At 46.3% G+C, this 25644-nt stretch overlaps 1 protein-coding gene across 3 annotated transcripts; it reads left to right on the forward strand.

The window, feature by feature from the left end:
- Positions 1–4312: 4312 nt before the first annotated feature.
- NFYC (nuclear transcription factor Y, gamma) lies at positions 4313–22155 on the forward strand. 3 transcript variants are annotated; one of them, XM_010083652.1, is made up of 9 exons: positions 4313–4417; positions 7919–7990; positions 9382–9495; positions 11841–11936; positions 16066–16239; positions 16565–16723; positions 20273–20380; positions 21115–21174; positions 21775–22155. In XM_010083652.1, exons 1-9 carry the CDS (start codon positions 4313–4315, stop codon positions 21892–21894), a joined length of 1008 nt encoding a protein of 335 aa, XP_010081954.1. In that variant the 3' UTR covers positions 21895–22155. The 3 variants fall into 3 exon arrangements, with proteins under 3 accessions (XP_010081954.1, XP_010081955.1, XP_010081956.1); XM_010083653.1 differs by having other exon boundaries at positions 16652–16723; XM_010083654.1 differs by lacking the exon at positions 9382–9495.
- The last annotated feature ends 3489 nt before the right edge of the window (positions 22156–25644 follow it).

Genomic DNA, 25644 nt, shown 5'->3' on the forward strand with positions numbered 1-25644 from the left:
TGGAATATGCTTCTGCTGCCACGTAATACAACGCCGTGTAAAAGAGGCTCTTTCCCATAATGTAGGTCATGGGAATGTGGCTGTACAGTATGCAAAGAACCCAACGTTTCCGATATCACCGGGGTCTGTGATACTGGATGATGTTGCTGAGTTAATGCCTCCTTCACCGGGAGCCTCGAGGCTTTTCAGTGCTTCCCTCTGGTATTCGCCGTTTGCATATCCCTGAAGATATTTGGATAAATTTCATTTTGATCTGCTCTCCACCCAGTTGAGTTTTATTTCATTGACTTCTTAGTCAAGGCCAGCTTGGGACTAACTTAAAAGTAGGGACGTCAGAAGCTGTGACATGACCCTCGCTGGCCGGGGAGGCTGTCTCCCAGTTCCCGTTCCCAAGCTCCCTTGGCGAGCGGCACCGGCGATGCCTGGGAACGCGCTGCGGCTGCTCTGCTGGGTCTGCTGGGCTGTTCCCGACCCTTGGTTTTCCAGCTGAAGAGCTCTGGGTGCCTGCTGCGGGTGGAACTGCCGAGTTCAGAGAGCTGGGGTTTATTTGTGGTTGTTCTGTAGCTTGTGTTTTCAATAGCAGGTTCTCGCTCAAGTGTGCAGATCGTAGGAATCCAGGGTGAGACAGCTTCATTTGACTGCTTCCCCCTTCCCATGGCGTTAAGAGCACAAACCAGCATCTGTTTAGGGGAAAAAAAAAGGGGGGCAAAAAAAAAAATCCCAACCACAGACACTGGAGGTGTCTTCATGCTTGCCTTGTGCTTCTGTGGAGTGAAGCTCTTAAGTGTTTGTCAGCTGCAGGAGGATTTTGTAAGTTCAGTGTTTGCAGAAGATGTTCTGCTCCGGTGGGCAGAAGAGCTCTAATTGCAAAGTGTTGATGTCGCAGCTCTCGAGATGCGCTTGCTAATCTGCTCTGTAATCACCTCCAGGCATTTTATGCTTTTTGGCCTTCGGTTTCTTTTTCCCTTAGTCTGGAAACAAAATGTTTGCCTTCATGGAGTGTGTTCCAGCCTGGGACTGGGTTGGCTGTTGGAAGCAGGTGTATCCCAGTCTGTCCCGTTCTGACACCCTTGTTTCTTGCTGTGTGTGGGTTTGGGGGGGTTAGTTTGCTTGTATCCAATTCAGTAACGTGTCCATGTTGTGATTTACTGTGTTTTGTGTGTCTGTGGACCTCCTCACCCAGGTTCTTCCTCAAGAGCTTGCCTGCATAGCCCGGTTTTTAGGTTGCAGTTCCTAGGGCCGAGGCTGGTGGTGTTGCTGCTCCAAGGTCAGTGTCACACGCCCGTTTGCTGTGACGCAGCGTCGGGCACACCGGCAGGACGATGTTCAGTAAGTGTTGCGCGGAGCAGAAGCGTGTCAAGCTTGCGGGGTATTTGCCCAGCTTCTGTATGGAGACGCGGCGTTGCTGGAGTCGGCAGCTTCTCTCTGGTTCTGGTTGTGCCTTGTGGCAACCAGGTGACACGTGAGATGGACTTTAGCGTCTGTAATTCAGCAACACGACGGTGTCGGAGCGGCCAGTCCACTCTTGAAACGTCTGAGAGACTGTACTGTGCGCTAGGTGAATGCAGTGTGGGGAGCACGGGGATCCTCAGAGCACCTCGCCCCTTCTGCACGGGGTTCTGCAGGAAACCTGTAGAGGAGGAAGGATGAAGCTCTAAAATTTCCCTGCAAACTGCGTATCCAAAAAGCCAAACAGGTTTAGACACTGATACACTGAAATCAGAGGAACTGCCTCCCTGTCGGCTTCGGTGGGCTTATCTCCCGTCGTGTGCTTCGGTGTTTTGTTTGTTGGCACTAATCCTGCGATGAGACATTCTTAAAGGAAGAGAACATAGCTTCCCCTTGGGTGAAGGAACTTACCTAATTGCACAGGAATGGTTTCGTTAGTGAAGTGAGTGTCACTGAGCCCACATTGCTCCATTAGCTTTTTTTCTTTTTTTTTAACCTGTTGTTTCTTAGGGTTGTGCAGAGTATTATATTCCAGTACAGCATTTAGGTGGTTGAATGCAAGAAATTTGTATTTTTAAGTAAAACCTTGAAAAATGTTTTGGCTTGTCTTCAGGATGAATTGCATCTCCAGTTGCAGAAAAGACCCTGTCTGGTGTTAGTGTTGAAATGTTGCCAGTACGGAGCAGATTTCAAGGATTAGCTTTTATTTATGTGCCTGAACTATTTTTTGTCTGTGTTTGAGAATGCAGATCAAGGGGGGAGAATAAAATGCCAATTTAAGACTCTCATTAAAATATTTATCTCTCTGTATTTTCTTATAAATCCTTGAGCTATCTTAGTTCGTAGGGAGATAGTATTGTAATGCAAATAGTTGCTGAAGAGTCATCCAGTAACCTGTCAGTCTTAGTTCCCTAGGTTCCTTACCTGGAGTTCTTCCTCTCTCAAACTCTTGCTTCGAGACTGAAAATATGATTTTCTGACCTCCTCTCTGTCACCCCCTGTCAAAATCCCCTTCGGCTCTTCCCACGCCTCCTGTGTCCCCTTCTCAGGTTGATGAAAGGAAAACCCAACTGCTCAGAGGCTGCCTTGGGAAGCGGAGGCTGCAGGAGGCAGCGAACTAATCGTCTGACTTTCATCTCTTTGATCTGTTAATGAGATTTTATGGATTGGCGCTGCTTTGGAATGGTAGATTTTGAAAGTCCTGGCAGTTGGCTGCTGCCTCCCGTCAATATTTTTGGGTGTTGTACAGTGTCACAGGGCTTCCTGAGGAGGGACTGGAGTAAACCTTTACACGGTGGATGAAAAGCAGTCGGGGATTGTGCGTGTTTGTGTCGGAGCCAGATCAGCTCTTGTGTCTTTTTCCATTACATGGCGATGCAGAAATATCCGTGTATCTTGAGATCTTTCACTATCGAAACGTAGCAGCCTTTCTCTCTTGCTGTAAGTTGTGAGACATAGAGACTTATTGTTCGTACGTGGTACGTGCGTGTCATTCATGGAAACTTCAAAGCTGCTCGGGGTGACCTCGAGCGCGTTTAACGTCAGCAACTCGCCGGCTTCCTCCGCTTTGTGAGCTTGAGAAGTGAGCGGTGGCTCTTCTGGCCGTCGCCAGGATGCTCTTGGTGCACGGGAAGCACCGAGTCCCGTCCTGCCGGGCTGCGTCTCAGCAGGTCCTACGTGTGCGTGTGCTTTGGGCACATCTGCCCTGTCCTTCCCGCTGCCGTCCCTGCTGGGAATCCTGCCGGAGCCACGCGCTCCCGTCGCGCAGGGGAAGCCAGCACGGCTGGTCTTGGTGTTCAAGGCATTCCCAAGTTGTGCATCTGACTTTAATATTAACTAGAGCTGTCTTAAGAGTTCCTTGTCACAAAGGCAGGAATTTATAGGGGGGAAAGAATTGTGTCAGCTGGAACTTGGAATGTCCCCAGACAGTGCCACGCGGGCTGGCACCGTCCTGGTGACCCGAGGACGAGGTGTCCTGACCTCTTCAGTGTCTTCACTGCAGCGCAGCATGGCTGTTTGGGAAAGTCTGAACCTAGTTATTGTCCCTTTATTTTTCTCCTTATAAGTTCCTGATGAGTGCTGAGACGTACAGTAAATAAAGCTGTTTGCAAAGATACAAGTCTTGATGAATGCACAGGCAACATCCAATATAAATTTAATAACAGCCAGGCTTGCTTAACACCCTGCAGTTGCAGAGTGCTAAATGACAGGCTTGGGGCTTTTAAAAATTGTTTCAATTAAAAGATTTTAATTTTAAATCTTTGTGCTTTTGAGACTGGGCATTGTACAGACTGTTAATTTCTCCTGGTGATTATACCCAAGGAGAAGAGGTATTCTGAAAATAGCGTAAAGCCACAAAACCTGACACCTTTCCAGTAGGCACAGAAGGAACTGTTTCATTACACTTTTTAGAAATAATATCATGCTGACATTTGACATTCTGGTTTCAACTTGAGGGGGGTCTACTTCCATATCCTGCAGTATTGTTGGCTGTAACAAGCAAGGGAAAAATTATTTTATAATAGGCGCGCACTGGAGCGCAAGCTGTGACCGGGCATCAGTTGTGTTCTGAAACCTTTTTGAAAAGGCAGAGCTCTAATGATGGAATAAGTAAACTATTTTTGCTTTCAATTATTTTTTTTAATGTTCTTTTTCAATCTTTGGAAAAAATAAATAAAATTTTGCAAAACAATTCGAGGAGCTGTGAGACCCGGACTGGCATATCTTACTTGGACAGTTTTCCAGAGCCATTAGCCCAGCTGGCCCTTCCCACGTTCCTGGGACTTGGAGGGACCCTCTGGGAGCCTTTGACTCCTGCCTCCCGCATTGCTAACGCTTGTTTTTGTTTCTCCCAGCTACCAGAATGTCCACGGAGGGTGGCTTCGGCACAGGCAGCAATAGCGATGCCCAGCAGACCCTCCAGTCCTTCTGGCCGCGAGTCATGGAGGAGATACGCAATCTCACGGTGGTGAGTGTCCCCATCGGCGGGGTTATTTCTGAAGAACTGACACTGGAAGGTGCCTGGTAACGTAGCAAGATAAACCTGAGCTTGAATGTATTCCTGGTGCTTGTGAGATCCGCTACAGTTGTCTATTTACACACTGTAAGGTGGCCTTAAGAGCCGATAAATAATCGTTCAGCCGGGCTTTTGACTATTGGCTACAGCTGCCCAAACTTGAGGTATAAATGGAGCGCAGGTGATTCATCGCATAATGAGGTGTAACAGTCCTACCTCCAGCTCTTGCTGGACTGAACAAGAAGACAAAGTTGATTCAAAGATTCTTTCAGCGGAGGAATTGTCTTCTGTTTGGGGAGGAAAAGGGATGTGATTTTAAAATAGCTACAGGGATAAGTGGAGCTGCCCTAAGCTGTTTTAGCTAACAGAAGATCGGGAGATTTGAGAATATACCTCACATTGTACTATGTGGGCTCTTTAATTACTGTTCAAATTCTGTAATATAAAATGTGTGACCAGAATGTGAGGGAACCAAAGGCCAAGGCACATCAATACGCCCTGGGAGATGTTACTGTTCAAAATACAACCGTTGGTCTTCACCCCCTTCATAAAGTCAAACACCTGGCAGACAGTTAGAATTTTGTGAATGAATTTTTGGTTTTAGACTTTTGTACAGAACTATTATGCCCTCTTTCAGAAGTGTCTCCTTTGACAAGCCTGAAGTGTTGAAAATCACTTGAATGCCAAGTGCATCGTTATCACATGCTTTATTAATTTAAAGACATTTGATTAAAAAAAAATCATGCATAGGCTGAGAATAAGAATTGGACTAAGTAGCTTCTATTTTTTTTCCATCCCCAAAAGAGATGTGTCTGAGAACAAGGGCATATAATAAAAATTACTTTTCAAGAGAGATTGGGAGATGACTGTGATACAGTGGTCCTGAAAGCACACTCCTGTGCTTTTAATGGGACTGAAACAAAAGAACTCCAGTCAAAGACGGGCTGTTCAAAGTGAAAACCCCAATCCAGTAGTCTGAAGATAAGCTGCTTTTTTTGCCTGTGTGCAGATAGTTGATTAAAGAAACAGATGTAGAAATTTGTATGCATAACCAGAATTAATTACTTTCCTCTTTCAGCGCAGTGAATTCTTGTGTTCAAGAGCTGTAGTTCGTCTTCATCTCCACATGAAAGGGGTTTATTCTGCAGCTTATCAAGTATGGGCAGCTTAATTTTTAACTGTCCTATGAATCTATTTATTGCCTTGCAAGTTAGTAAGTCATTGAAAATGTAACTGAGGACAGTGAAGGGGAGTCGGAAAGAAAGGCGTAATTGCAAAACATTCCTGTGCAGTTGTCCCCTGCACCACAAAATCCTGAAATTTGTTGTGCATCCTACCGAAAGCGCTCCCATGGATGTGGATGTGAGTAAACTGAAAGCTCATCTGCATGTCCTGCGTAGCGGAGGTCAGAGCGGCTGTTTGATGGCAATCCTGCTTCGGTTCCCTGCTTTTTGGGGCTATCTGCCTGGTCATGTGTGTTTGCCATGTGCCACCAGTAGCTAAAATTCAGGGGAAAAACCAAGAGAGGTGCTTTAGAAGAACAAACCCAAGTTCTCTGTTCTCTGCCCTGTGCAACAGAAAGGACTGAAGCCCAGTCTTGGAGAAATAGGAAGCAGGACTAGGCTGGAACTTGCACTTCAGCTCCACAACGAGTTAGAAGAGGCCTGTGAAAACATCGAGACCTAATTTGGAAAAAAGAAAAGATGAAGAATTGGTGTCTAAAGTTTGTTCTGCTGGGTAGTAGCCAGTAGTGGTCATGCTTCCCTTCACCATTGTACTTGCGTATTAATTTTGATTTATGTGACATTTGCCTGTCTGCCTTAAAGGAATAAAGGAGCTTTATTTTTTTCCTGATTTCTTCCCCTGTCTCTCTTCTCTAAAGATCTCAGCAGCTTGTCCCTGTGCGTATCTCCTCCAGTTCTGCGGTTCATAGAAGTTAATATACTTAAGACTGTTCAGAGTTTCACAAATTGCGAATTTTTTCCTTGTCTTTCTTTGAGGCTTGCTCAGAGCTCACAAGGCTCTTTAAAAAGGAATCAGCTTTAAAAGAAAAAAAAAAAACCCAACAACAACAAAAACCTCCAAAAAACCTTTGGGATATTTTTCCCTGCCCTAGCAACCCCTTAGCTTTTTCCTGTGGCGGTTGCTGGTTGAGAATGCCACCCTGAGCATCTTGTGTCTTCAAGCACAGGTCCCCCGTATCACTAGGAGCACCAGGTAATTCATGTTTCCAGAATACTTTTTGAATTATATGCATATAAACTAATGTATATAAATGTACATGAAATTTTTCTATCTAAATTAAATGACGTGCCCCCTGCTGGAGTGCTGGCTGGGCCGCGCACAGCCCCCGTCTTTTGCTTCAAAAGGAAACAGTATTTTCAGCATTTTTTCCCCCTTTTGTTTCACTAACACACTTGCAGTGCTTTCTTCCCTAGAGAAATTAGTTTCCTTTTATTTCTATGACATTTTTGTTAAAAAGGGAAGACTTTTTTTTTTTTTTTTTGAGCCCTTTGTGGGCAGGGATTCTGCATTCCTGATGCAGTGGTACGTAGCCTCAGCCTTTCTCCCTTTTTAAGAGGCTCCTGGTAGCAACACACTCTGGATTTTTTTTTATTTATTTATTATTTTTCCTCTTTCTGTCTTGAGAGAAGGGAGACCACTGTGTGTAGTGAAGCCCAGCGGTTTCCCTAACCCCAGGCGCTCTCTGCAGAGAGGATCTCTCCGAGGACGTGTTAGTGCCTCCCCTCGAGCGGATATCGCCGAGTGCTGTCTCTGCTGCTGCTCACGCTGAGGACCCGCCAGCAGCTGAGCGGAGCAGGATGATCCAGGACAACGACCACGCTCACGCTGTCTCCTAAACCATCGTTACACCCTTTTGAGTCAGCAGTTCTCTTTGCTGGGAAATAGGAAGAAATCCATCTAAAAAGAAAAAAGGAATGGAAGAGATCTTTTTGAACAAGGTTCCTGCAAGGTTTCTAACACCAAAATTGGAATTGGGCAAGAGGGAAGCACAAATAAAGCAAAGAAGATTTCATCCTGTGGCCCCACATAGCTCTCGTTTGCCTTCGTTTTCTCTTGTGACTTTTTGTAAATTCCGATGGTTTCTGGGTCCCGACACAGCTAATTGAATTAGTTGCTTCAAATATAAATAGATGCAGAAATGTGTAACATTAGAAACATTCTGTTCTGCAGAATGGCTTCAGCTTTGAGGTGAAACCGTAGCGTCTGAGAGAAGATGTGAGTAGAATTATATCAGTGTGAAATACAGAAAAGCAGACGAGAATCCTCGGGCCTGAGGAGAAGCTGCCATACCTCAGGGAAAATAAGGCTTTTTTCTAAATCAAATTTCAGCCTGTTCAGTTCCAGTACCGACGTGTTTTAACATTTATCTTACCTTTGTTTTCAGTTAAGTGTCAGTAACGAGTCTCTCAAATGTGAATCTCTCTGCAGAAAGACTTCAGAGTTCAAGAACTCCCTCTGGCTCGTATTAAGAAGATAATGAAACTCGATGAAGATGTGAAGGTACGCTCGTGGGTTTTTCTTAAGTATTTATGATCCTCTAGGTGGATATTGTAGCTCTAATTCCTTGGAATTAATTACTTATTATTTTTGAAGCCCATTTCAACGGTTGCCTTGAATGCAATGTTAGCTGGCCTTGTGTAATTGAACTGAGCTGGGAAAGCAAAATTGTCTGGGATCTTTGAAGACTTTTGCAGTTTTGCTTTCTTCTGGTGAATACCAGTCTGCTGTATAATTCTGGGTATTTCCTGTTTTTCTAGTGTTTACTGTCTCTTCTCATGTTTCCTCCTTGTTTCTCTTGACTCTTCCTTTCACAAAGCTATAGAGGGCTTAGTACGAAGAGTGGTGTCACTTAAAGGTGTGCTACGCTGTTTCATGGAAAAAATTCAGTAATAATTTAGTTTTGATACCAGTGTTTGAGCCAATGACGACAACACATGAATTGACTGAGGAAAACTTCCTGACATGAAGGGAAGGAGAAAGGAGTCACCTGCAGGGTTTGACTCTTGCGCTGCTCCCGTCCTCCCTGGTTTTTAAGTGGGAAAACTGTCAAGACCCTTAACTTCTAAGAAAAAAGAGGATGGTTTGCACTTTCTTCTTGTTTTTCTCAACTGACACCATCCTTCTGTTAGGACAACGGTTAACATTTAAATGAGACCTTGAAAAGGGTGTGAAAGGTGTGTGCTGTGTTCCTGTACAAGGGAGCTGTTGATTCCCCCTGGAGAGGGGCTGAACCCAGGGCTCTGTGGTCCCAGCTCAGGCTCTGGACCGAATCGGTGCCATATTTTGGATGATGAAGGGGAAGATGAGATTTTTAGGGCAGGGCAGGGGAGGGAAGTCTCTGGCCTGCCTGGAACATTATTTAACAAGGCGGCTGTACTGGGGAGTAAGCATTAATGCCAACCAGCTAATAATGAAACTGCTTAATTCAAGTAAAACTTGAGCTAGATACTTTTTAAGGAAAAGGAATTTGGTGAGACAGAGCCTTTACTCATGCCTCCAAACCTCCTTTGCAGTTTCAGCATTCATTTCAAATTATATAAATGTTACAACTGTGAAGTAAGGGCCAGGTTTTAAAATGAGCCCTTAACCTGTCCTCTGCAGTTTCCAGCTCATTCATGCACATGCCAAGGCACTGCCCGGAGAAGCTGCGGGCTGACAGCCCCGAGGTGGATGTGCACTGATGCCTTTTACTGACCTACTGTCATCCAGCACAATGTGGAGCTGACATCTGACTAGCCATGAAGGAACAGACTTTTGAGACAAATTTTAGATGCCCAGTACTCTTAACACTCCATTTAACTTGAGGCTGGTTACTCTTGACTATTGCTTTGCAGGATTAGAGTACTAATGGTAAACTTTACAAGATTTTTTTTAAAAAATTGTGATTGCAGATGATCAGTGCAGAAGCTCCCGTGTTGTTCGCCAAGGCAGCTCAGATATTCATCACAGAATTGACTTTGCGAGCGTGGATACACACAGAAGATAACAAGCGCAGGACTCTGCAGGTAACCGAGCTGCTCCTACCTAGCCTTCAGCTGCTTCATCCACTGTTTCCAACTCTGTTTCCATAACATGAGGCGTGTTTTGTAGACAGTAACTTTAGTATCTGTGTTTATCGCTGCAAACCTGCATACAAAGCACAGGGTGCAGTGTGACTGTGCAACTGAAATACTTTTTTCTTAATTTGTTTTCAGAAAAAACCCCAAACAACAACAGCAACATGCCAAAACCAACAAAAAACCAAAACTGCAGCTGTCAGCTAATTGGGTCCTGCTCTAATGACTCGGGATAGCTGTAGCTGTTCAGCTTGGAGCTGATTTGTTTGTCAGTAGTAGCTCTAATGTAAGCTTGTAGATGTTAGTTTGTCTTGATAAATGTGTAGAGATGAAAACACCCTCCTCCAGAGCAGATTACTGTTTCTTCTGGATTGAGAGGCCCTGAATAAGTGGGGTTTTTTTTAGTGATTCAAGAGTGAACTGTAACTTTTTAGGGTCTTTTTATGAAGAAAAAAAAAACTATCATTCACTTTTAGTCTTACACATTGACAAGAACTACTTGAAACTCTAGAAACCATCAGTTCAGGCCCTGAGATCAGAGTTGAGAGGTTGTGATCTTTGGGGCCATGTCAGCTCTCCTGTACCCTGGCACAGAGATTGCTGTGATGACAAGGAGACGTGTCTGATTTCAGTCCAAAGCAGTCTTATTGAATGGGCACCCAGCCACTCCATCGCCACTAAATTGGGCTGATGCTGCTTGCTTAAGCCAGGTTTTAATGCAGGTACCAGGGGGAGGATGTGTTTGATACTCATACCATGAACAAGATACTTCCTAAGCACAAGTGCTGACTCAGGCACGTCCTGTTAACAGTTTTCAAGCTCGCAGGGATCTGTTTATTTCAGAATCATACTTAAATCCTGATCCTAACATATAAGACCCTGAACTGAGTCAAGTTTTATTTCCGACTGCCTCGCCTGCCGCAGCAGCTGCCGTCCTGGAACAGCTGCTCTCCGCATGGACAGTGCAGCTGGAGAAATGCAGTCTCTGCTTCTCAAGCATTTGGGAAGAAAATTTTGAGTGGAGAGATCTGGGTTATGGAAGTCTATGCCTGAGGAAATTGGGTTGAACCCAATCCTCAGCATGGAGAATGAAATATGAGATACATCTGTTCAGTAAAAGTTTTCTTCCCGATTAAGATACTTTTGTAATATATGCTGCCTGCAGAATAAAAGAAATCTCTCTGTTGTGCTTTCTACATGATCATTGTTTGGCAATTAAATGCCAAGACAGTATAAGGTTTACAAATGTCAACTAGCCTGAAATGAGAGGCTTGATAGTCTCTTAAATTTACCTACTCATTAGGCAGCACAAGCATCTTTGTCTTAAATCTTGTTCGTATATTTGCTTTACAAATTTATTGTCAGCTAATGAGAATGAAACTTTTAATAGCTTCCTGAATGAGCCCTACTTTTTCAGATGGCTTGAAAGAATTTTAAAATCACAGAGTGCATTTTATTATTTTTTTTAAAGCAATTCAGTGGTTTTATCTTGGGAGTTATTTCAAATCTTAAGCAAATACATTTAAGTGGTGACTTTCTGCTGGGCAACTCTTTATTCAGGTCTTCAGTGCTCTGACCTAGTGCTGTTCTTTGGATCTCTTTTTCGGGCAAGGTATAAAAGTAAAGTTTATAAAAGCTATTTTGAGAAGATACTTACCTTGCCAGTTTTTTGTAGAAGCTCGTTGGCTCTTGCACATCCTTTTTCTGATACGTGTTTGGCCAGTTTGCTGAGTATGTGTTTTAATTTTCATGCTTTCTTTTAACCATTTTGCCCTTCACATGCTGAAACTTGTTCTCTCAACATCTCTTGGGATTTCCATGCCCTGAATAAGATCCTGTGATACTTTATTTTTTTTTAATCCCATCCCCAACTCATAGATTCTGCTTACGTTGCTACTAATACATGGAGCAGTCATCCTGGTCTTTGTGCAAAACTTCTTTTCAGATATCTTAGGGATGTTTTAGGAGTTTTTTAGAAGAATTCCCATTTTTTGAGTCCTCTGTAGTGAATTACAGCAGTACCGTTGTGGAGAGCCTGATCAGGTGAGGTGGGTGAGCAGATGACTGTAAAAGCCCAAGTTTGATAAAACACCTTCTTATTGCACATCTTGGGGGCCTCACGCAGCACGAGACAGTGATGTTGCCACTGGAACAGAAGTTCTTGCCACGTTGATTGACCACTTGGGATCTGGAGAAGACATTCTCGCTTGACTCAGTTAAAAAGCTCTAACTTATTTATCCAGCGACAAAACAGGCTTCCAAAGCTGAAGTGTGGTTTTCTCTTGTTGTTATAGAGGAATGACATCGCCATGGCTATTACAAAGTTTGATCAATTTGATTTTCTTATCGATATTGTTCCAAGAGATGAACTGAAGCCTCCAAAGCGGCAGGTGAGAGATAAAAACGCTTGCCTTCTCGTCTGTCCTTTCCTTGGTGTGATTTCAGTCTCGAATTAAGAGCGTGAATAAAGCAATACAGAATCAGATTTAAACGTGAGGTTTGTGCCTCTCTCTTCTGCGTGCTTATTAACAGTATTTTTCAGGTTCTTAATTCTTTTTAGTGGAAATAGAGCTTGAGTGGAGATTTACAGAAGTCTGACTTGCAGGTTTACTCAAGTGACAAAAACATTGCTAAATAGCTCTCATACCAAATGTCGACAATGTTAGAAATCTAACTTAAAAGAGTGTGCTAAGGTTGAATCTTTTGACTTTGTAAAGGGAGAAATAGGCTTCTTTGCTTAGAAATACCCCCTCCTGCATCCTTTGGGGCAGTTGTTGCTACTGTAAACATCCTTGACTGGAAGCTGTGAGGTGGCCGAAGGAGCTTTCAGTCGGATGTTTACAGCAGCAGGCTGCTGCGCTCATCTGAGCACGAGATCTCTGAAACTTCACAGGTTTGTGCTTTACAAAGCTCTTGTTTCCCTCCATGCTTGAGATGGTGTTGAAAACGCAACAAGGTGGGGTTGAAGCTCAGTCTTCCTACTTCAAATGCACAAAGAAGCAGATCCAACTCCTGGTAGACTAGTTTGTCTCCTGCACCTGAAAGCTTGGTGTTTTGCTGCTGAAAGTTCACCGGTTCAGTAATTGCTTCTCTCTCTTCATTACAAGTTGCCTGGTAGATGCAACGGCTGGGCGACCACCAGAACGCCTCTTCCAGGGAACTGTTCAGACAGTGCTGCACCTTGTTCAGCAACTCCTGGAATCGGTGCCCAGGACTCAACTGGAGCAATTTCTTCTCTAGAACAGTAAATTTCCATAGCTAGAACAGTTTACCACAATTCCTTCAACTGTTTTTTTTTAAGGTTTGCAGTGTTAGCCTTTGAAAAAAATCCAAGGTGGTCCTTAAAATAGCTTCTCTAGTGAGTGCTGCTGGAGAGGTTGGCATACTGTAAAACATCTTTCTGGAAAGTATTTTACTTGGAAGTTTTTCTCTGACATGTTTTTCTTGTATTTCAATATAAATCTGGATAACACGCAAAGAGATACCTGCTCTGAGTGTGAAGATCAGAGGCTCCATTGTGGACCTGGATTTTGGACGTTGCTATTTCACTTTGTGTCTCAAAAGTCCTTGTGATGCTTCTGAAGTGATGGCCAAAGGGAGGAAATACATCCCTCATCCTTTCTAATGATGTCCTGAGTTGAGTTTCTCCTCACGTTCTGATTTCCAGAAGCAGTATGACTTTCTAGTAAACAAGGAAAACACCTTTCCTTGTCACAATAAATGCAGGAGAGTCCATCTACCGCTGCAGTCAGCTGTGGTTAAAATTAGCAGCATCCCAAGGCTTCGTTGCAGGTGTGCTGGGAACTCTGTGTTCTGTACCCAGGGTGAGCGTCGCGTGGGAGCAGGGCACAGCTCCTTCCACTGCTTCACTTCCCTGCTTTATCCCTGCAGCAGAGATGGGATGTGGAGCTGCTGGAGCGGGGCCAGAGGAGCCACGGAGATGGTCCGAGGCTGGAGCAGCTCCCGTGCGAGGACAGGCTGAGAGAGTTGGGGGTGTGCAGCCTGGAGAAGAGAAGGCTCCGGGGAGACCTTCCAGCACCTCCCAGTGCTGAAAGGGGGCTACAGGAGAGATGGGGGGGCTCTGGGTCAGGGGGTGCAGGGACAGGATGAGGGGTCACGGTTTGAAGCTGAAAGAGGGGAGAGTTAGCTACCCTTGACTAGGGGAAGGAAACCGTGTTTCGGTTTGTTCAGCGTGATAAGCTGAAACGAGTTGGCTGCAGCCTGAAGTAACACAGGTTAATTCTGGCATTGCAAATTCGGTTCTTTTTCTTTTAGTTGCCTCGTTGAGTTATTCTACTTTGTAGTGCTATTTTTAGATGTGCTCCATGTTTGGGAGGGAGAACATCGCCCATATCTGTTCTTTGCTGGAGCTTTTTGATTCGCATCAGAATGTTCTGATTACAAAACATTCAAGTTCTATAATCAAATGAGTGCCTGAAGGATTTTAATAGTGCATTAGATGCATATAGGTTGCTGGGTTAATGTGTCTTCATGATACATCACACCAGAGCTGTGTCTTTAGGACTGCACAGCATCAGCAGTGAAACCCTGTCGGTTTTTGGTTTGAAATAGGCTCTAGAGATCTGTCTCTCGCTGATACATCCACTGTCTGTGAACGCTGCTGAGTCACTAGAAATACTTCTTATGGCATGAGTTTAATGGAGAAATAGGTGCCTGATAAGAAGGTTAGGGCTTTTCGGTGGAAAATACTCCTTTGATTCCACAGTGTTGAAAAGTGGCTGCCTGTAGGCTGACAGCCTGCACCTTTTGGCTGGGGTACAGTCTGTATTTTATCTCTATCACGGAAAAGACTGTTTGACAAGTTAGTGTTGGTTACATGGAAGAGCTGGGAACGAAACCACGACTGTTATGTTGCTCTGGTAACTAAAGCTGTGGCTTGAAAATAAAGATGGCAAATGATGTGATATCACCTAGTTCAGGGGGATTTGGATTTAAAGCCGTTTTGCCTGTAGCAAATGCAACTTAACCTGGAACAGGTACGTACAGGAGTACTCAGGTGCCTTAGTTGTTTCAGGATTCAGCTGGGAATTGGGGATTGGAGTCCTCTAGAAATACCGTATCTAAGGACTGGGCTTTACAGAAACAGCTGCAGTTCTTCTGCGCATGTGGTTTTATGGTTAACTGGAGACCTGTCCTGTTGAATATATAATTTAAATTTTTATTAATCCCTCCCCCAGAGGATTTGATGAAGCAAGTAGGAATAATCAGTGAAGCGCCATGTGTAGGAAGTGTTGTAAGTGTTTGATTGCGGTGGTTTGCAGCACTGAGGGATAGTGCTAATGTTTGCTCTGAGAGCCAGGCTCAGAAGTCGCTTCTTGATTGCAGCCAACTGTGAACAGCTTAATCGCTGGGGGGCAATTTTCTGGTAGGCTACTGAGAAACCTCCCAAGAGTAAGTCTTTTCTTTAGTTGCTGTCCCTCTGAGTGACTGGTATCGAAGCGAAAGGGCTCTCTTACTCCAGCCTGGCGCCCATCTAGACAATGCACACTGATCTTGTTTAATGCGAATTTTTCTTTTCCTGTTCCAGTTGGATACGCTGAAGGTAATCTGTGAGTAAGCTTCATTTAGCGGAGGGGAGTTAAGCAGACTTGTGTAAGTGGGAATCTACCATGTTGTAGCACGTGTAAACATCCTACACTCTCAGCTGTGAACTCGAGGTGGCTGGGAGAGGATTGTTTACGCCTTCTGCCATGGAGTGAACATCTGGTGAGCTGCATCTTCTGTAGGGTGCGAGATCGGGCTGCTCCTCTGGGGAGGCTAAGAATTGTGATTCTTGAGTGTTAACGGCTTGCCACTTAACATAATCTCTGAAAATCTACTTCTTTGCCTAAAATATTGTTAATCATAAGGGGCTTTTGTCTCCTAAAGACATGCCTAGATGAAACAAGACAGCCGTATTACAGCCTGTGCTTCTGACAGTGAGCTAGAGCAGAGCCTTGTGTTTCTGCACGCTGTTGAGATATTCCTGCTACGAGCAGATCTGGCTGTTAAGCTGCAGCACCAGGTGAAGTTGTTATAATTCTGGAAAAGCTGGATTTAAATAAATAAATAAAGGCACGACAGTATGCATCAAGTCTGTGACTTTTTTGTTCCCAGGGGTTTAACATCGGAGCTAGACTGAGATTTGTGTTGGGCATGTAGGCTAAAGAGGGTTTTGTTGACAGATGAGGCTTTGTAGCTCTTCCTGGTGCATTTGCAATGCATTCTGTGTTAAGATAACAGGCGATGATGGAGTTTACTGATGAGGAGTTGCGTGGTTTTCAACTATGGTAATTTTATTCATTTGCGTCTTGTAATGAAATTGGTGACTGCCTTATTATACACAGAGTATTGGAAATATTTTTTATTTCCATACAGCTGAATAAATGCAGAAACCTGTTTTGATTTATCATTTCAGATTTACCTAGTTAAAGTATGCTGATGGGGGGGGATGTTCCAGCTGTGTTTGGATGTCGATCTGTCCCCTCCCCATTCACCCGTGTTTTACCTGTGCCGCAGGAGGAGGTGCGTCAGGCTGTGACCCCCGCCGAGCCTGTACAGTATTATTTCACACTTGCTCAGCAGCCTGCTGCAGTGCAGGTTCAGGGACAACAGCAAGGACAACAGACCACCACGTCTACAACTACAATCCAGCCAGGACAGATCATCATCGCCCAGCCTCAGCAAGGGCAGGTGAGCGGGGAGCAGCCTTCGGGGGCTTTGCAGTGCGGTGGAGACTGGGAAACCCTCGACTCGTGCTTCATGTATTGCGGTGTCCTGTTCTCACTGCTCAGAACAGGCAATAACAATATAGAAACGTGAGTTTGGGTCAGGATCAGATGTTCAGATACCTTAGTAACAAGGGTCATCAAGATCCTGGGTTCTCTTCATGGTGATTTAAGCATCGCCAGGTAACAGTGGCTCTAGGAAGCAGGCTGGCTATTGCAGTCTTTGTGTCTTGTGGCTCTTTCACCTGTGTTCAGTCCTTGCTTGGTCCTTATCCCCGTTTTGAACGCAGACCACCCCTGTGACGATGCAGGTTGGAGAAGGGCAGCAGGTACAGATCGTGCAGGCCCAGCCGCAAGGACAGACCCAGCAGGCGCAGGGTGGAACGGGGCAAACCATGCAGGTCATGCAGCAGATCATCACCAACACGGGGGAAATCCAGCAAATACCGGTAAGGCTTTACCCATAGAAATGTGTAACAGGCTTGTGAGCAAACTGTCCGCTGGTATTCTGGCATGAGGCTGTATATGTTTGCTTTTTGAACTGTAAGAGGAAGTTTGGATTGAGTGGTGCGTTTCCTGCACTTAGAGGGGAAAAAACTAACCAGGTGTGACATGAAGGAGAAACAAAATCTAGCCCATTGAGTGTAGACTCATTGCTCACCCCCAACACTTTCCCCTGAGTGAAATAGTTATAATTAGGAAGCAATAAATAAAATATTTCCTGGATAAAACTTAGTTCTTTCATACAGCTTGGTTTCAATAAAGCATAATTAACTTCTTTTGCCTTTACTTGGTTCTGCCTCTGCAATCTGAAGTCATGACCTGGCAGCCTGAGTGGGAAAGGTGCCATCTGTGAGTTATTAATAAACTTTTATGTTATAAGAAATGTTTCTACAAAATACTTTGAGCTGATTGGAGGAATGGCTTTGGAGAACCAGAAAATATCTCCTCACTTCCACATCAGTATAGACCTGCTGTGGCCTTAAGAATGGAATTCTGAGCACCCAGCATCAGCAGTAACATTCTGGCATGTGTCCTAGGTAAACACGTGGGTCAAAAAAAGTCACTTTTTTTTTCCCCTGCTCTCTGTAGCTTATAGTCACAACAAAGCTGGGTCTTTTGGTTCCCATCTGGAAAATTTCACACCTCTTAAAGAAAAAAAAAAAGAAATCTGTCCAGTTCTGTGAACTTAACCAGCAACGCAAAGGTCAGACCAGGTGACCAAGACAGGCATTTCGCTTTGTCTTTGATTTCTGTTATTAAGAAGTGTACCCACAGCTGTGGCAAAACTGATCTTTCACACAAGTTTTGCTTTTCAAGATTCGCTAAGCTTCCCTCTGTATGTCTGGCAAATGTTCGTGCTTTGAGCATCTTGAGAAAGGTTTAGTTTGTGGGTGTTGCCAGATTTTCCCAATTCACTTCCAAATTCTTTTCATCTCTTAAGTCTTCAGCTGATTCCTACTGCTTGGCTTAAGGTGTTGGTCAGAAAGGAAGTGAATTGCGTGCTCAATACGGTGTTTTACTACAAGCAACCTTTTTTCTTCTCTGCATTCTCCACTGCTTTTCTTTTGCATTCCTTTTTTTTTCCTCTTCCTTTCCTTATGAAAGTCTCTCCAAGATACTTGCTCTTCAAAGCATTTTGGAAGGAGCTGTCCACCTCCAGCCTAGGTGAATCCGCTACCACTGTACTGAATAAACAAGCATATGCTTCGCCCTTCCTCTTGCCTGGGGACATCTAGGAACAGGGAGCTGTGAGTGGTCCTCAGGAGCTGCTTGTGCAGCAGATGTGAGACAGAAACTGCCAAGTGCCGGAGTGGGGTAGCTTTTGTCTTCGGAGCACTTGGGTCTGTAACAGTTGTAAGACTGCAAAACCCAGCAACTTAGGAGCAGTCGTGTAACGAAATAGTCACAGTTCACCCTTCTGTCTCCAGCAGAGATACTGTTCAGACTGTAGTTAGGAGGATTCGTAATCACGGCGTGTTGAAGAGTCACAGTGGTGCTGAAGGAAGCGTCTTTCCCCTTGCTCACGTCCAGCGAGTGAAGTAAAACAGAACGTGGAGCCATGCACAGTGAGAGCTGTTTCGTGCCCTGGCCTGGGAAGCAGGTTTTGGATTCACAGAACTGCAGTCCTTGGTCTCTTCAGTGCTGCTGTCCCTTCTGCTCTCTTTCTGCTGTGCTTTTATTGTTTTTCTCTTGAGTTTCCTCTCTCTTGATACAGTTAGTGCTGTCTTCTGGTAGTTCCTTTTCACTGTCTTATCTGTTAGGGCTCTGCTAAGACTCTTTCATAACACAAACGCGACACTTTGAAACGCTCTCATGGAACTGGCAGTGCTCTGGCGATGGCCGGAGTGTTGAGAGAATCTTACTCCTGATACTGTGTTCGCTTCTCTACTGTGATTTACCATTTACCCCAGGGCCACAGGTTGCCTGTAGGAAGGTGACTTTTAATTTTTTGAACTGAGGAAAAACTGGAAGTGTATACAACAATTAAATGGTAATCACTTGTTTGTCCCCATTAATTTTCACAGAATCACAGAATGTTAGAGATTGGAAGGGACCTCGAAAGATCATCTAGTCCAATCCCCCTGCCGGAGCAGGAACACCCAGATCAGATCACACAGGAACGCATCCAGGCGGGCTTTGAATGTCTCCAGAGAAGGAGACTCCAGCCCCTCTCTGGGCAGCCTGTTCCAGTGCTCTGTCACCCTCACTGTAAAGAAGTTTTTCCTCATATTCCAGTGGAACCTCCTGTGTTCCAGCTTGAACCCATTGCCCCTAAATTTTGTGTTAATTTTAATCTGCGTCTTAACTAGACCTCATTGGGACGACTTTTTGGAGCTTACTCTCATTTCTGGAAGAACGCTCTCTCTGAATCGCTTTCGGCCATTCAGCCAGTGGTGTAGTTAAAATCTAAGCAGGAAGCCCCCAGTGTGGAAAACACGATCTAGAGGCAGATCTCAGTGCAGAAACAAATTCCTTATTGACATGTTTGTGCTCATGTGGAGTGTCTTTGCTTTTGAAATAATATTGGAGCTTTGAGACAGAGGTGGTGAAATCAGCAGCGTTTGTGTAAACGCCAACACCACGTTCTGGCACTTGACCCTTTGTCAGCGAGCAGCTTTACAATATTTTGTATTTCTTCCTTTCCCTTTTTTTAAAAGAAGAAAACTCAAAACATTTTTTGTATATAATTAACCTTAAGACTGTGAATCTAGATGTTCTAAAGTTAAATAACAATAAATGAAAAATTCAGTGTAGTGTCAATCACACTGTGACCTTTTTGTTGCTTCTCAGCTGTGTATTAGCTGTGTATATCCCAGGGTACAATGATGACATTGTCTGCGTATCGCACACCCCCAAGCATCTAACCTTGCAGGATCAGGGCTACAGGAAATAAATTTGCGTTTGAATGTTATACCCGAAGCATTGACACCGAAAGTATCTGCCTCTGCCAGGTGGGGGTTGACATACGTTGGCAGAGAGTTGCATTAAAAGCTTCCAAATATATTCTTGGGTTTTGTCATCTCTGCTGCCTTTATTTATGTGAAAATTTCCCATACATTCTTTAATGGTTTTTGGCAGGATATAATAGGAGTGTCATTATGTGCAGCTACCTCGTAAGACTTTTCTCTATGTGAAATGATACATCAAAGGAGGAACTCGATTCTCGTAACCAAAATGAAAAATAGGTGTTCTCAAAGTTCTCCAAAATTTATCAACTAGTATGCTTTAGCTGCTAACTGACCGCTCCCGTTCCTGGAGAAAGAAGGGACGTTGTCCTTCCTCGGGGTTTACTTTGAGAGCCCACAGAACTCCTGGGTTCTGGCTTTGGCAGGGTCTGTGCTAGTTACTCATCTCACCCGGTAATCAACTGAAGCCTCCCGGTGTCATCTATTACTCTGGCGTCTGTTGTGGAAACAAGAAGGCAAGTTTGTGTGTTTCGGGTTACACCGTTACCTGTTTAATTTTCTTTCCCTGCCCCCTCCGCTTGTCTCCAGGTTCAGTTGAACGCTGGCCAGCTGCAGTATATCCGCTTGGCCCAACCTGTGTCAGGCACCCAGGTAGTCCAGGGGCAGATCCAGACGCTTGCAACCAATGCGCAGCAGGTACGCACGACGGCAGCAGGGCAGACGTGACGGGTAACGTGGTGTTCCCTAGCTCCCGAAACTGCAAATCCCACTCGAATTTACCAGCTCTTGGGCTAGGATTCCTGCATTTCTTTTCTTCCTGTTACTTTCAGCAGAATAATAAAGCAAGGAGCGTAGCAGAAGCCTCCTTTACCTATACGTGAAAGGTGCATGCGTATGTGTGTGTGTCTCGCTGTATAAAGCTCATGCTGCTTCTGAGCTGCCTGCAGGTAAAACTTCATCAGCCTTCTCTTTCCTTCTGCTCCTTCTGGCTGGGTGAGGGAGGAGCAGCCGTGCAGCCTCTCAGGAAAGCTCTTGCAGAGGTGAAACGTCCAGACCAGCGTTGCTGCCAGCGGGTTGTCTCATCTTCTTGTTGAGACTGGTCGCTGAGGGATTCTTCTCTACCTTCAGAGGATAGGGAGGCTGCTGCTGCTTTTCTGTCATCCTGGAGGCCACGTTCTCCTTGTGAAAGTCAGGGAGGACATGCTTGTGTTTGGTTTGGGACAGCTGAATGCCATGTCCTTTGTTCTTGAGTTGCGGTTCGCACCAGCATGACTGCGGGCTGGCGCCACACGCCATGTCTTACCACATGGTGGGGTCATGAAGTTGGAAAGAGTCTAAAAGCTCTTGAAAGGCAGCAGCAGAATATTGTTAGTGGGGTTCTGACCCTCTCCAAAGTGCTGTCAGTGATCATCCTTCTTTTGTCCTTGTAGATAACGCAGACAGAAGTCCAGCAAGGACAGCAGCAGTTCAGCCAGTTCACAGACGGACAGGTAAGAATTAGGAGTTGGTTGGTGCTGCCTCCCTTTGAAGTCAAAGGCTAGAAAGTCCATCATAAAGCCTGCACGTCCTAGCAAATCAGCTCCTCCTGATAAAACACTGCCACTGCTACCAAACCTTACCCAGCAGGTAAGGAGCAGGAGAAGTGGATTGTGCTGCTTTTAATTCAGGTGGATTCTTTGTGTTCTGCTGTGCTCGCTCCAAATTAACCCAGCCCCTCGTGCTCTGGGTGGGATCCCTTTCAGTCCTAACCCGTTCAGGAATAAAGGTCCTAACATCTACCTCTTGACTGTTGCTTCGGTAGCCTGAGCTCAGTTTAGGCATCAGAATTAGTTACGATTTAGCAACAGATGTCTGGCAGCAGTTTGTGGTGTGGTTCTGGGGCAGATTTTATTTGGACCGGAAGGTTGCTGTTAACAGCCCCACTAAACTTGTAGGGTTAGCGCGCCGCGCTGGGCTTTGGAGGGAACTGTGCTGGGTATAGCCCCACTAAACTTGTAGGGTTAGTGCACTGTGCTGGGCTTTGGAGGGAACTGTGCTGGGTGTGATGGGAACTGACGGCTCTTCCTTTCCCCTGCTTCTGTCTCCACCAGCAACTTTATCAGATCCAGCAAGTCACCATGCCTGCAGGCCAGGACATCACCCAGCCCATGTTCATCCAGTCCACCAACCAGACCTCAGACGGCCAAGCCACACAAGTGACAGGGGACTGAACGGGGACGTTGGAGCAGGTCCCATCTCTGCATAAGAACAAGCACGTACCAGCTTGACGTTTGCCATACCAACCTGGTCGGGTGAATACATCTGCTTCTGTGTATCTGTACTTGATACTAAGCCTATAGTAGGCTGCGATCTCCGGTGCACTGTACACCTTCCTCTGGTGGGTATGAGAGTATATCCAACAGACACTGACAAGAATGCAATATTTTTATTTTTGGAAATCCAGTATTTCAGTATATTCAGCTGCTTGTTCAAACCCATAATAAAAATTAAAGAGAACTAATCAAAAGGATCTGCTTGTTCAAACCCATAAAAATTAAAGAGAACTAATCAAAAGGAATGTGCAGCATCTCATTGAACAAGGTGTAAAACGTTTTTATCTGGTAAAATTATTAAAGGGTATTGCAGCATCTCATTGAACAAGGTGTAAAATGTTTTTATCTGGTAAAATTATTAAAGGGTACTGCATCAGGTTTGTTGCAAGAGCTTTATTCCTGATATTCTGTTTGCATTTTTTGTCTGAATAGAGCTAGATTCAGTCCTCCCATCTCAATGGTTTATTAGGGGTGTATGGGGGGAGTGTGTGTGTGCGTGCGTTAGATTTTTCCTCTCCTGCCTCCTTTTTTTGGTGAGTGGGAGCATTGGCTATATGCAGCTCGAGGGTGGGGAGTAGGGGAGGAGTAATTAAAGTGAAAACAAAAAAACAGTCCTTGTATGATGACTGTATTTTCAAAGAGCAAAAGATTCTTTAATTTGTCCTTGTTGATTCCAGAGTCACTAATGGAAGTCTGGACGAACCCCAGCCCTGCTGTTAACTGTTGTACTAGCTTCAGTCGATGCATGTAATATAAGCTTCATAAAATGAAATAAATTTCCTTTGTAAGATAATGTGTGTGCTTCCTTTGAGATCCAGTGCCCAGCCTCAACCTGCCAAGCTAAGAGCATCCTGAATCCCTGAAAAATGACACGTGATCAGCTGCTTAGAGCTGAAGCCGCGCCAAACCAGCAGCGGGGTTTAAGGGTGGCGTGTGGACGGGGCTGGACAAGGGCTGCAGAGATGTGAGTGGTGAGAGCGGAGGGCTGCGGGTGCCTCCCACCCCGAGGGGGTCTCTGTGCAGATGTTGTACAGCTGGGGGTACCGAGGCTGTGCTCCATCTCCCTGCAGCTTCTGTGTCCAGGATCCAGCTGAACCAGCACGGAGGAGTTTGGGGCAGGTTTGAGCAGCTCCAGAGGTTGGGTTTAGTTGAATGCGCTGCAAGGACCCTGGCAGCATTAGGCCAGGTTTAGATCTTAGCTAGGAGGGGACTAGGAGTTTGTAACCGAGAACCTTTGTGCATCCATCATCCAGCAGTTCGACATAGTTGGCACTTGATCCAGGAGAGGCTCTGTGGCTTTGTGCAGAGCCTTGGCAGAGCCGGGGACAGCGCCAGCACTGGCACTTGTTTATTTTTCACTGGCAGAAGCACCGGGTTCGCCACTTTTTTGCAATGAGGTGAGGCTGGCTGCCCCCGTGCACTTAACCCACTGCCCAGGTCCAGGCTGCTCAGCCCCTGGGGTGCTCTCCCCAGCAGCACCCAGCCCAGCTCTGCAGGATGCGGGGGGAGAAGCCCCTGGTGCGGGTGTCGGCAGGAGAACCACGGGGGGTAACGGCTGCTGGGGAAGGAAAACTCCACTTCAGCATTTGGCTGGTGCAGACCACTAAATCTGGGCCAGGTTGTTCCAGCCAGACAAAAGGGAGCTTGCTGCATTACCTGCACCTCCTGAGCTTTCTAAATGTCAATTTTATTATTTTTGTAAATTTTTTCCAATTCTGCAATGCCTGGGAGCCAGCGGCGCACTGCAGCAGCAGCTCAGCGATGCAGCCCAGCGCCGTCCTGAGCATCATCCCAGCCCAGCGCCATCCTGAGCATCAGCCCTCGGGTCCTGCAGCCTGGTGCGGGCAGAGCAAGGGGTCGTGGCAGAGCCGGGGCTGTGCCCTCCAGGAGCATCTCCTGTGCATGGAAAAGATGAAGTTGGGGTGGTTGGGGGAGGGGAAAGTATTTTGTGTGAAAGCTCCGTTTGTGGGGACCGGCCAGGAGAGGGCACCCGTGGGCGGCTGCTGCCCGGGAAGGGGGGAGCAGGACCGGGGGGATGTTCCCCCAGAGCTGGGGGCCAGCCTGCGGGTTGGATCCCCCTGGATCCGGGTCCTCTCTGTCCCCTGCTCCAAGCCTGATCCTGTCCCATCAAAGGTGCCATGGCGAAGATGATGCTCCCCAGTGGAAGGGGAGGGATGGATGGATGGATGGATGGATGGATGGATGGATTTCCTCCCAAACATCAGGGAGCAGAGCTGGGGAATCAGCTTGTAAGGCTGGAGAGAGCCGTGCAGTCCTGGAAGCCAGAGCAGGCAGCTGCCTTGCCTAATCTCTGCTGGCAGAGGCAGCCAGCGAAACTCTTCCGAAGGAAAGCTCTTTACTCAAAGCGTTGTGTTTGCTTGAAATAGTTTGAATTTGAATGGAAATCAATTGCTTAAAGGACAGAAAATGGGACTGAGATGCTGCTCCTGAAAGGAGAGGAGTTTCCAGCGGAAGCCTCTCCCTCTCCTTGGGGGGATGCTGGTCTCAACCTGCTCAGGGTCAACTCGGGGGTCGCCCAAAGCCTGATCTCGGCCAGGAGCGTAGGCACTTAATGGACAATTAATACTGAAGCTGATCGTGTTAATATTTAGCTAATAATGGAGATAAGACCTCATCTGCCCTCCCAGAGGAGAGCCCCAGCTGACTCGAACAGGGAAGGTATTCTGAGGAGAGCTGCCATCGTTTGTCCCAGGTACTGTAAACCTCCGCCATCGATGAGCCGAATCTTCCGTATAAGGACACGACGCGCCTTCCTTTGATCTTCCGAGGGAGCACGATGACAAATCGAGCGCCGTGGGGCGATGCAGAAGGAAACACGCATTCCCCGAAAGGCTGGGTGAGCCACGGCACCCGTGGGGAGGGACTAGGGACCCTCTGCGGGCGGCTCAAGTGCTACCAGGCTGCGTGGCAGGTGACAGTGGCTGATCAGCTCATGAAAGCTGATGAGGAAGCAGCGCCTTCCTCCCAAGGACCGGTTTGGGTTTCCGATTCTCCTCGGGGGTGATGAGCTCAGCACAGCCCCAGCGGCCAGCGCCGGCCGCTGACTCGGGAGCTGGTGCCGCTCCGTTTGCTGCTGACGGCTGCCCTTCCCCAGGGCTGCTGTGCCCAGCCACCCTCTTCCAAGGAAAAATTAACGGTGGTGAAGGTCATGCTGCTGCCGTGGGGACCGGGAGCCCTGAGGGCCACCGAGTGCCAGAGCCACCAGGCACGGAGGGAGAAGTGCTTTCGCAGCGCAGGCTCTGGGTTCAGCACCTACAGCGAGTGCTGGCAAGTCATGTTCCCTCGGGAAGCGGCGCTGGCTCTTCTCCACTGCAAAAAAAAGGACTCTGCATCTTTGCAGGGACCCAGCATCACCGGAGGAATTTGATTGTGAACTGTCCTGAGGCTGAGAGCCAGCACCAGAAAGCCCAAAGGTTCAAAGCTCTCTTGAAGCCTTCATCCGTTCTTCCTTCCTCACCTTCAGAGCTGGGAAAAACAGCCAGGTCCCTGACCCGTCCTGCTCCTCGCACAGGAGATGTTGCGGCAGAGCGGGTCGGAAGCATCCCTGTTCCTCCTGTGGGGATGCCCTGGGATGCTGGTGTTGCTCTGAGCCTGGGGTGGGGGCTTTGCTCTGGCTTTGGGGCAGAA

This window comes from Pterocles gutturalis, unplaced genomic scaffold, assembly GCF_000699245.1.
Source record: "Pterocles gutturalis isolate BGI_N339 unplaced genomic scaffold, ASM69924v1 scaffold3375, whole genome shotgun sequence".
In the NCBI taxonomy this organism is placed as follows: Eukaryota; Metazoa; Chordata; class Aves; order Pterocliformes; family Pteroclidae; genus Pterocles; species Pterocles gutturalis.